Genomic DNA, 12,680 nt, shown 5'->3' on the forward strand with positions numbered 1-12,680 from the left:
CAAGATTCCAGCATCTGCAGTTTCTTCTAATCTCACGATATACACCGTTCAGCCAAAACATTATGACTACAGACAGGCGAAGCGAATAACATTGATTATCTTGTTACAATGGCGCCTGTCAAGGGGTGGGATATATTAGGCAGCAAGTGAACAGTCAGTTCTTGAAGTTGATGTGTTGGATGCAGGAGAAATGGGCAGGAGTAAAGACCTGAGCGACTTTGACAAAGGCCAAATTGTTATGGCCAGATGACTGGGTCAGAGTATCTCTGAAACGGCAAGGCTTGTGGGGTGCTCCCGGCCAGCAGTGGTGAGTACCTACCGACAGTGGTCCGAGGAGGGACAAACCACAAACTGGCGACAAGGTGTTGGGGCGCCCAAGGCTCATCGATGCACGAGGGCAACGAAGGCTATCCCGTCTGGTCCGAACCGACAGAAGGTCTACTGTGGCACAAGTCACAGAAAATTTGAATGGTGGTCACGGGAGGAATGTGTCACGATACACAGTGCATCGCACCCTGCTGCGTATGGGGCTGCACACGGAGGACCAACAGCATATTAGGTGGGTAGTCATAATGTTTTGGCTCATCGTGTCATAATGTTTTGGCTGATCGGTGTATATTTGTTCTCGCAGAGAATATTTTTCCTCGTTTAAACATGTGCTTGTTTATTTACAAAGGAAAATACATTTTAGTTCAGCTCAGTGAAGTGACCATTTCCCATTGAAGTTAAGTGGCACATTCCTCTCAAGAAGCATTCTATTTAACCGATCTATTAACCCGCACATCTATTTCCTTTCTTTTCCTTTTCATGACAGGACCGAAGCAGAGATGGTTGAGATCTTCAAATTCCTAGGAGTAAATATCACCGACAACTTTTCCTGTGCCACACATCATTGAGGCAATCGCCACCACTACGTCTACTTCCTTAGAAGGATAAGGAAGTTTGGCACGTCACCAACAAATCTTTTCAATCGCTGATAGTAGACATCATTTTGATCCACGAAAAGATAGAAAATAATTGGTGCTCTGAGGCTAATCAGAAATTATTTTCTGCCGAAGGTAGACACAAAATGCTGGAGTAACTCGGCAGGTCAGGCAGCATCTCAGGAGAGAAGGAATGGGTGACCTTTCGGGTCGAGACCGCCAGCATTTTGTGTCCCGCTGAGTTACTCCAGCATTTTGTGTCTACCTTTGATTTCAACCAGCATCTGCAGTTTTTTTTCCTATACTATTATTTTCTGCCCTTTGTTCGGTGCGACCACATCAACAATCGACATTGGCGTTAGGATTGCCTAATCTCTGGCCTCCTGAGTAGGTTTTAGTGGCAATGATGGGGGTCTCACATCAGCCAATGTTCTGCTTCATCTTTGCCCCATGTGTGACTTCTCGAAGAGCTTCTGTTGGCAAAGCGGAGAGGGCCGAATTGGAATGCTCATCGTGAACACGTTGTCTTTAGAGCTGTGTCAGCCATCTTCTCCTTTATTCTGCCCAAATGACACTGCTGGGGCCCTTGAATTGATTGAGAACATAGAACAGTGCTGTACAGGTGCAGACCATTCAGACCCAATGTCTGTACCGAACATAATGCCAAGTTAAACTAATCTCCTCTGCCTGCATGTGATCCATATCCCTCCATTCTCTGCAAATCCACATGCCTATCTAAAAGCCTCCTAAGTACCACAATCATATCTGTTTCTACCACCACCCTATAGCAACACATTCCACACACCCACCACTCTCTGTGTAAAAGTCTTGACCCTGTATATATTTTTTAATCTTTGTCCCTTGCACCTTAAAGCCGTGTCCTCTAGTTTTTTTTAACATTTCCGCCCTGCAAAAACGTTTACTCTACATATGCTTCTCGTAATTTTAGATATTTCTATCAGGTCTCCCCTCAGTTTCCAGAAAAAATTCAATTGAGCCTTAGTTCAAGCCCACCATTACGTGTGAATTGAAACATATGATTATTAAGGGATTGGACAGGCTAGAGGCATGAAACATGTTCCCAATGCTGGGGGAGCCCAGAACCAGGGGCCACGGTTTAAGAATAAGGGGGAGGCCATTTAGAATGGAGATGAGGAAAAGCTTTTTCACTCAGAGAGTTGTAAATCTGTGGAATTCTCTGCCTCAAAAGGCAGTAGAGGCCAATTCTATGGATGCTTTCAAGAGAGTTAGATAGAGCTCTTAATGTTAGCAGAGTCAGGGGGTATGGGGAGAGGGCAGGAACAGGGTACTGATTGTGGATGATCAGCCGTGATCACATTGAATGGCAGTGCTGGCTCGAAGGGCCGAATGGCCTACTCCTGCACCTATTGTCTATTGAATTCTTGTTGCTGGCAGATCCATCTATTATGATCAAGCCGAATGCTCATCCCTGTGCTAGCCTGGTGAAGCTGTAACGCAGGACTAGCTGTGCACTCAACAACAAAAGCAGCATGCGATAGACAGAGTGAAATGGAGACGCCGCAGACTGCAGATGGCTGAATCTGGAGGAATAACCAAAGTGCTGGATGAACGCAGAGGGAGGAGAAGCAAAATGTAGCCTCAACCGATGGATTGTAGGAGCACTGATCGCCCTGGTGAGGTGAAGCGGCACATGTATCCTGGTTTACATTGACAGCATCGAAGTGGAGATGGTTGAAAGCTTCAAATTCCTAGGATAAATATCACCAGCAACTTGTCCTGGACTGACCATATTGATGCTATGACCAAGAACGGGCACCAATACGTCCTTGGAAGGCTTAGGAGGTTCGGCCTAGGAGGTTCGGCCCTTCGAGCCTGCACCGCCATTCAATATGATCATGGCTGATCATCCAGCTCAGTAGCCTGTCTCACCAACGTCTACACATGCACCGTAGAAAGCATTTTATCGGGATGCATCAAGCATGGTTTGGGGGCAACTCCATCCAAGATCACAAGAAGTTGCAGAGAAGTGTGGACGCAGCCCAGACCATCACACAAACCAACCTCCCTTCCGTTGACTCCATCAACACTTCACGCTGTCTCTTCAAGGCAGCCAGATAATCAAGAGCCAGTCTCACCCTAGTCACCCCCTCTTCTCCCCTCTCCCCTCTCCCATCAAGCAAGAGGTACAGAAGTGTGAAACCGCACACCTCCAGATTCAGGGATAGATTCTTCCCAGCTGTTATCAGGCAAATGAACCACCCTCCCAACACTAGAGTGCAGTTCTGAGCTACTATCTACCTCATTGGAGACCCTCAAGACTATATTTAATCAGACTTTACTGGACTTTATCTTGCACTAAACGTTACTACCTCTATCCTGTATCTGTACACTGTGGATGGCTAATGCCATACAGATAAGAACACCATACAGATAAGATTAATAGTCATGGTCTTCCTCCCAGGATAAAGATGTCCATGACAAGAGGGCATAGTTTTAAGGTGAGAGGAGAAACATTTGAAAGAGACCTGAGGAGCAATTTCTTCATGCTGAACATGGTGTGTATATGGAAATAGCTGCCAGAGGGGGGATATAAGTGCGACACTTAAAAGACATTTAGAAAGGTAGAGGGGTAGTAGATGATATGGACCAAATGGGACCAACGTAGTATGGACTGGCTGGCCGAAGGGCCTGTTTCTGTGCTGCATGACTCTATGGCTGCACTACAACACAGGCATCAACCTGACAGTGTGAAAAATTGTGCAATTATGTCCCATTAGCAAATTGCAGAACTAATCTAACTTGGCTAATGAAAGCCCAATCAGCTTGTTATCAATCATTAGCAAAGTAGTGGGAAGTATTATTAATATTGCTACCAAGTGCAGTTTGCTTTCCAATAACCTACTCAACAATAGCCAGTTTGAGTTTTACAGAGACCTTTCAGCTCTAAACCTCATCACAGTCTTGGTCCAAACATGGGCCAAATAATTGAATTAGTTTTGGTTGGTTTAGAGATACAGCACCGAAACAGCCCTTTCGGCCCACCGAGTCCAAGCCGACCAGCGATCCCCGCCCACCAACACTATCCTACACACACTAGGGACAAGTTACAATTTTACCAAACCAATTAACCTACGAACCTGCACGTCTTTGGAGTGTGGGAGGAAACCTACGCATGTCACGGGGAGAACGTACACACTCCGTACCCAGGGACAGCACCTGTGGTCAGGATCGAACCCGGGTCTCTGGCGCTGTAAGGCAGCAACTCTACCGCTGCACCACTGTGTCTCCCAAATTCTTTTCTACCTTTTTTGTTGTTGTATTTTAGTAGAAGGGTCCCCTGCTACTTGTCTGAAACTTGAAATAAATAGTGTGATAAGCAATATTACAGGATAAACTCACAGGGCCAATGTTTGGTACCAGCACATGGAAAACAAACATTACTTAAAAGTCACGGGCGATGGGTGTGATGGTGTCTAAAGTGGGTCAGATACGAGGATTCGGTAACTTTGAACTGGACAAGGTTCAGAATTGGGTGTGGGACTTAGAGTTTCAATTTCTCTGTGCATTAGGTAAAGACTAACCATTAGCTCAATTGTAGTAATTCAGCGCAATTTACTTTAATGGAAGGGAAACTAATCTGTTCCGATACATCCGAGTTTAATCCTGGGAACATATTTACTAATGATATTAATGCATAGTCCCAGGGTTAATGTGTTTTGCTGCAGGCCTAATACTTCTTAAGCAGCTATTAATGTGAAGTATGTAAAGTTGCTCATGATTGATATAATTCCCATTACACATTCATTGCATTATTTTACATTTAAAGACTTGTTATCCAGAGGAAGTATTTCTCAGTGAACAAAATTGGAAAATTGGCAAAATTGCAGACTTTTCTGTTGGGAAGAGTGCAGCGAAGATATATGAGGATGTTGCCAGGACTCGAGGGTCTGAGCTGCAGGGAAAGGTTGAGTCGGGTGTAACATTGTTCCTTGGAGCAGAGGGGTGATCTTACAGAGGGGTCAAATCATGAGGGGACTGGATAGGGTGAATGCACAGAGATTCCCTTCCCCAGGGTAAAGGAATCAAGAACCAGAGGATATAGGTTAAAGGTGAGAGGGGCAAGATTAAACTTAAGCTTTTTCATCCAAAGGGTGGTGGGTACATGGAATGAGCTGGCAGAGGAAGTAGATTTAGATTTTTTTTTTAGATTTAAATTTTTTAGATTTAGATTTAGAGATACAGCGCAGAAACAGGCCCTTCGGCCCACTGGGTCCGCGCCGCCCAGCGATCCCCGCACATTAACACTATCCTACACCCACTAGGGACAATTTTTACATTTGCCCAGCCAATTAACCTACAAACCTGTACGTCTTTGGAGTGTGGGAGGAAACCGAAGATCTCGGAGAAAACCCACGCAGGTCACGGGGAGAACGTACAAACTCCGTACAGTACAGCACCCTTAGTCAGGATCGAACCTGAGTCTCCGGCACTGTATTCGCTGTAAGGCAGCAACTCTACCACTGCGCCACCGTGTCGCCCAAGTAGTTGGGGCAGGTACTATAACACCATTTAAAAAACACTAGGACAGGTACATGAATAGCAAAGGTTTAGAGGGATGTGAGCCAGCTGGGGGAAAACAGGACTAGCTTAGATGGGGCATCTTGGTCGGCATGGACAAGTTGACCTGTTTCTGTGCTGTGTGATCCTATGGTGCGATGGAAGAAACATAGAACTCATATCAAGAACTTGGGAATATATAGAACATTGAACATAGAGCCATACAGTAGAGGAACAGGCCCTTGGACTGGACAAGCTTGATAAAGGAAAAATGTTCCCAATGTTGGGGGAGTCCAGAACCAGGGGCCACTGTCTTAGAATAAAGGGGAGGCCATTTAAAACTGGGGTGGGAAGAAACCTTTTCAACTCAAGTCAAGTCAATTTTATTTGTATAGCACATTTAAAAACAACCCACGTTGACCAAAGTGCTGTACATCAGTTCAGGTACTAAGAACGAACATGCAATGGCACACAAACATAACAGCACATACATAAACAGTTCACAGCGCCCCCTCAGAGGGCCTCAAACGCTAGGGAGTAGAAATAGGTTTTGAGCCTGGAGTTAAAGGAGTCAATGGAGGGGGCAGTTCTGATGGGGAGTGGGATGCTGTTCCACAGTCTAGGAGCTGCAACCGCAAAAGCGCGGTCACCCCTGAGCTTAAGCCTAGACCGCGGGATAGTCAGTAGCCCCAAGTCGGCCGACCTGAGGGACCTGGAGATAGAGTGGTGGGTTAGAAGATTTTTGATATGGGGGGGGGGGGGCAGCCCATTTAGGGCTTTTCACCCAGAGTTGTGAATTTGAGGAATTCTCTGCCACAGAAGGTAGTGGAGGCCAATTCACTGGATGAATTTAAAAGAGAGTTAGATGGAGCTCCAGGGGCCAGTGGAATCAAGGGATATGGGGAGAAGGCAGGCACAGGTTACTGATTGTGGATGATCAACCATGATCACAATGAATGGCGGTGCTGGCTCGAAGGGCCAAAGGGCCTCCTCCTTTTCTATTTTCTATGTTTCTATGTTTCTATGACCCCCACAATGTCCATGCCAAATATAATACCAAATTAAACTAATTTCCTGTGCTTTATCTCTCCGTTCCCTGCATATCCATGTCGATATCGAAAAGTCTGTCCAAAAGTCACTATTGTATCTGCCTCCAGCACCACCTCTGGCAGCACATTTCAGGCATCCACCCCTCTCTATGAAATAAACTTGCCCTGCACATCTCCTTGAAACTTTGCACCTCTCACCCGAACACTCTGCTCTCTAGTCTTTGACATTACCACTCTGGGAAAAAAGTTCTTCCCTATCCATGCCACACATATATAGTTCTAACAGCCTCCCATGCTCCAGAAAGAACAAACCAAGTTAGTCCAACTCTCCTTGATAATAGATTTTGCAGTATGACCCATAGTTTAGCAAAGTGCATTGCGGAACACATCTAAAGTGACAGCACCTCAACAGGTATTGATTTCTGATCTGTCTTAGTCCACTTTTGCTCTGCTGAGGTTTCTGAACTCTAACAGAAGTCATCACTCAGAGAAGCTAGTGTATAATTCACTGCAAAGTTACTGAGGTAACAGATGTCTTCTTCGCTACTTCGTGTCATACATTGATTTCAAATGTGACATACAGTCCAAATTTCAGTGCATAAAGAATGTTCCTTCAGTGCAAGATGGCATTGATTGAACTAATGTTGCTCTTTATATCCTCTGTGTGTAGGATAGAGCATCTACTTTTATCACCGAGAGGGTTCTAACACTCTAGATATTCAGAGAGTTAGACTTTTACTCAAAAGATACAGCGATGAAACAGGCCCTTCAGCCCACCGAGTCCACGCCGATCAGCAATCACCCCATACAGTCTATCCTACACACTACGGACAATTCTTACCAAAGGCAACTAACCTGCAACTAACATACAACTCTGTACAGACTGCACCGATAGTCAGGATCTGTGGCGCTGTGAGGCAGCAACTCTACCGCTGCACCACTGTGCAGCCCAAAGTTACTACAGGAGTTAAATACACAACGTTTGGAAGAATAGGGCGTAGAGGGCAGAGGAAAAGCAGAGGGTGTGAAATGGCAGAATTCAGTAGTTTCCTGGTAAACAGAAACCAGTAGAGATCATAACATGCAGTGGAATAACTGAAGAAAAGTTATTATGAAGCAAGCATTTCAGTTCAGTTTAGTTTATTGTCACATGTACCGAGGTACAGTGAAAAGCATTTAGCTTAAGGGGGAAAAAAAATCTGCCACATTGGAGGGGATTTGCTTGTTGTATGTTTCCAAGGTAATAGTTGGATCAACTGCAGAATCTGACATGCTACATGGCATTAGCCAGACACAACAACAGCTTTTTTCCCACGGGTAGTAGTTCTATTCAATAACCAAAGTCTGTCGTCTCTTTGTTTGCTCTGGTTTATTTCCCCCCACATGTTTAGACCGTAATGTTGTATCCTTATTGTTTTGATGTGTTTATGCTTTATTCTTAATTGTTAACTGTATGTTTGTGTTGTCATTTGTGAGCGGAGCACCAAGGCACATTCCTTGTAAATGCACATACCTGGCCAATAAACTTTATTAATTAATTAATTAATTCAATCATTCATTCGTTCCTTCATTGTCATTAACAGAAGTATTTACACATGTTTGGGGAAATAAAGTTGCCAAGTTGCAGTTTTTGAGAACTATTTGAGAGAAACCCAAGCTCTCTGCATCACATTCAGTAGAGCTTGGAGCATCTTGGAAGCTAAGGGAACCATTTTAATTAGAGAAAATGATAGTTCAAGTTGAATACAATAGCAAAATTTGTGAGCACTTCTGTACACAACATTGTGTATGAAGGAACTGCAGATGCTGGTTTACACTGAAGATAGACACAAATGCTGGAGTAACTCAGCGGGTCAGGCAGCTTCTCTGGAGAAAAGGAATAGTAGATGTTTTGGGTTGAAACCCTTCTTCAGACCCTGACCCTTCAGACTCTTCAGTCTGAAGAAGGGCTTTGACCCGGAATTTATTTTCTCCAGAGATGCTATCTGACCCGCTGAGTTAGTCCAGTATTTTGTATCTATCGTAAACACACCATTGCTTTATAACAAGGAAATGCCCATACGAACATATTAGATAAATAAAATTTGGACAAATACATTGGAACTCATATTAGTACCTCACAATATAATTTCAGTATGAAAATTGCTCATCTTCAGTACACTTTACAGCTGTAAGAACAGATTAACCCGTGGAGTGTGTTTTGGTCACAGTGTATTGCTTCGGTTTATTCTGATACTTGTGTCTCCCTTGTACACACCAATAGCACCACCCTACCCCACCCCACCCCACCCTGAATGTCTTACCTTCCAAAAAACATTATCAAACTCAGTCCCGTGAAATTTCTCTGGGATTGCTGCTGATGAGAGTTTGGGTCCTAGCAGTGTCACAAACTCTTCAAAGTCCACCTGTCCATCGCCTAAAATACAATACATCACCATTAGCCTTGAATTTGTTCCACATTGCTCACAATAGTAGATCATAGTAACAGTACGAATCATGTTGCGATATTAACACCTTCAACCATTGGCATGACATAGGATGGAAATGCGAAGCGTGTGTGTCTTCCAATTCGAAAACAGTAATTTTTCGGTCACGGTGGCGCAGCGGTAGAGTTGCTGCCTTACGGCGAATGCAGCGCCAGGGACCCGGGTTCGATCCCGACTACGGGTGCTGTCTGTACGGGGTTTGTACCTTCTCCCCGTGACCTGCGTGGGTGGGTTTTCTCCGAGATCTTCGGTTTCCTCGCACACTCCAAAGACGTACCGGTATGTAAGTTAGTTCGCTCGGTAAATGTACAAATTGTCCCTAGTGGGTGTAGGATAGTGTTAATGTGCAGGGATCGCTGGTTGGTGCGGCACCAGTGGGCCGAAGGGCCTCTTTCTGTGCTGTATCTCTAAACTAAAGTAGAGCTGCAGTGGTTATGCTACTGGGTTTAGCAACCCAGAGGCATGAAACAGCAATCCAGATCCAATCAGTTCAAATCATTAATCATTGAAAGATACAGCACAGAAACAGGCCCTTCAGTCCACTGGACCACGCCGACCATTGATCACCTGTTCGTACTAGTTCTATGTTATCCCACTTTCACATCCACTCACCTCCACATGATGGGCAATTTTACAAAGGCCAATTAACCTTCAAACCCGTGCTTCTTTGGGAGAAAACTAGAGCATTCAGGGGAATCCATGTGGTCACAGGCAGAACGTGCAAACTCCACACGGACAGCACACGAGGTCAGGATTGAACTCGGGTCTCTAGTGGATGAGCCACTGTGTCTTTAGCTGTGGAATTTAGATACAATTAATGTTCTAATCATTGTGAACGACGGCCAAAAAAAGCTGCCAGGACTCGTTGAGTTCAGGAGAGGGAGAAGACGTTTCTCTTGAAAATAGAAGTTTCGCGCGAGTCAGAACAAGTGACTCCAGACTCACAACAGATGTGTCGACACTGAAATGGATGGACAAGCACTCCATTTGGAGATGGCCAGTGGCCTGGGTTTAATCCTCATGGTCGGCTTTCAGTTGCATCCCCCAACTTTACAGAACACAATCAATAAATGAGTATCATGGTCACAGTAGGAAAGGGCGTGTACTACTTCTTTGCGTCCTCCCTGTTTATATATCAGATGGATCGCCAGGTGACTTGTCCTTTTATGGATGGCCTTAATATCTCTCCCCCTGCAACATTTCCCTCTCCACTACCCCTTGGATTGACCAAGGCTAGAAGGGCAGATCTGGCATCTCTGACAGTGTCATGGACTCAGACAATAAGGAAAGAGGCCCTTCGGCCCAACTTGCCCGTGCCGACCAAGATGCTCCATCTACACTAGTCCCACCTGCCTGCTCCAAAGGTAGTCAGCCCCTCATAAAAGGGGGAGGTGGATTCAGGCTGGCTCCTACATGAAGAATGGCAGCTCACAGGTAAAGGTGTTCTGCAGATTGGGACCCTCGCCGGTGTCACGGCAGTGGCCACACACATTAAAAGTTAGGAGCGTCAGTGACCAGCACAAGTTCACAAGTGAGAGGAGTAAAATTAGGCCATTCGGCCCATCGAGTCGACTCCACCATCCAATCATGGCTGATCTCTGCCCCCTAATCCCATTTTCCCGCCTTCTCCCCATAACCCTTGACATCCGTTCTAATCAAGAATTTGTCTATCTCTGCCTTAAAAATATCCACTGACTTGGCCCCCACAGCCCTCTGTGGCAATGAGTTCCACAGATTCACCACCCTCTGACTAAAGACATTCCTCCTCGCCTCCTTTCTAAAAGAGCGCCCTTTAATTCTGAGGCCGTGACCTCTGGTCCGAGACTCTGACCTCGACAGAGGGGGTGAGTATTCCCTGGCTGCCAATGGAGCTGCCCATTCCAACATGATAGGTACTGCACGTCTGCTGCAAGTCACGCAGCCACAAGCACGTTCATCTTACGGGTTTCCATTTGATGTTTATAAAATGAGCAGAGTGCAATGAGATTTCCAGGCCAACAGGTTAACACAACAAAGTTCTTCTCAGGCATTGGAACATGGGTCTGTTCCAATATTGCTTCATTGACAGTAATTATAAAACAGCCTGACCTTCTTAGAAAACTGTTTTAAGATAGAAAAAGGAACAAAAAAGGCATTTAAATAATATGGGATTGACAGTCTATTATAATGTTAATTTCTGAATGAAATAATCCGCAAAAATGTTTCCATGTTGACTGAATATGCAGAACGACAGGAAAAAATGGTACATCACTGACAAACTAAAATCTTACTAATAATTGCTGTATTTATAATATTAGAATATTAGGCTTTACCTTACTTTAGACCTTAGAGATGCAGCACGGAATCAGCGGCCCACTGAATCCGTGCCGTTCAGTGATCACCTCATAGAGTAACACTATCCTACACACTAGGAACATTTACAATTTACAGAAGCCTACCAACCTACAAACCTGTACGTTTTTTGGAGCGTGAGAGGAAACCGGAGCACACGGTGGGAAAACCCACGCGGTCACGGGGAGAACGTTTAAACTCTGTACAGACAGCACCCGTATTCAGGATCGAACCTGGGTCTCTGGCGCTGTGAGGCAGCAACTCCGCCGCCCCCACCCATTGGTAACACATCCAACCTTCAGTTTTAGATGGTTTAGCAAAGGACCTTACCTCCTCCACAATTCTGTGAAGTACATCACAGTAAATCGCATACAGTAACTAATTTCTTAAGTGGGAATCTGGGGACGAGCTTAAACTAATTGTGCAGGGAAAGGACAAGGCTAACCTGAAAACAGACGGTTGGGATAGAAATATGTACAACAGCAATAAAATGGGAAAGATTCCAACCATTGAAGCGTTCCAAATGAAGGCTAAAATGGCACAGCGTTGCATGTACATGTTGCAAATATCAACGTCGGTGGTGTAACTAATACATTAGCGCATTGTAGGCATACATCGCTATAAGGGATTACAATGGGCTTGCAGCAGACATGTGGCTCAAACAAGGTCAGGAATGGATGCATAATATTCATCATCAACTTTGCTGCTAATTGCATCTCACCTTCACCCGGGCAGTTTCTGAATCTGAAGAAGGTTCTCGACCCGAAGCGTCACCCATTCCTTCTCTCCAGAGATGCTGCCTGTTACTCTCGCTTCTGAATCTTCCCTCCACTTGACTCCATTCCAGGGAATTGGACTGGCAACTAGAATTGTGACAGTCACCTTGACTACACTTAATAATAATAATAATAATACATTACATTTATATAGCGCTTTTCAAACACTCAAAGACGCTTTACAGGGATTACTAGAACATAGAGAAGAAAATAAATAGATAAATAAGTAAACGAACAGAAAAAGGAGACAGAAGGTGAGGTGAAGGTCAGTGGTTGAAGGCCGTGCTGAACAGGTGAGACTTCAGTGTTGTTTTGAATGTGGTGAGTGAGGAGGAGTCTCTGACGGTTTGGGGTAGTGAGTTCCAGAGGGTGGGAGCAGCGATGGAGAAAGCCCTGTCCCCCCAGGATCTGAGTTTGGTCCGGATGGGGGGGGACAGGAGATTGGCAGCAGCAGAGCGGAGGGTGGAGGTGGGAGTGTATCTGTGGAGGAGGTCAGTCAGGTAGGATGGGGCCAGGTTATGGAGGGCTTTGTAGGTCATGAGGAGGATTTTGTACTGGATTCTCTGGGGGATGGGG

The 12,680-nt window shown here is 45.1% G+C and overlaps 1 protein-coding gene across 1 annotated transcript in view; it reads right to left on the reverse strand.

Moving 5' to 3' along the window:
* cabp7a (calcium binding protein 7a) overlaps positions 1-12,680 on the reverse strand; it is a 92,348-nt gene that overhangs the window by 33,548 nt on the left and 46,120 nt on the right. Inside the window, 1 exon segment of the mRNA XM_078421718.1 lies at positions 8,815-8,927. Within this exon segment, the coding sequence (XP_078277844.1) occupies positions 8,815-8,927 (113 nt within the window).

Source organism: Rhinoraja longicauda, chromosome 25, assembly GCF_053455715.1.
Source record: "Rhinoraja longicauda isolate Sanriku21f chromosome 25, sRhiLon1.1, whole genome shotgun sequence".
In the NCBI taxonomy this organism is placed as follows: domain Eukaryota; kingdom Metazoa; phylum Chordata; class Chondrichthyes; order Rajiformes; family Arhynchobatidae; genus Rhinoraja; species Rhinoraja longicauda.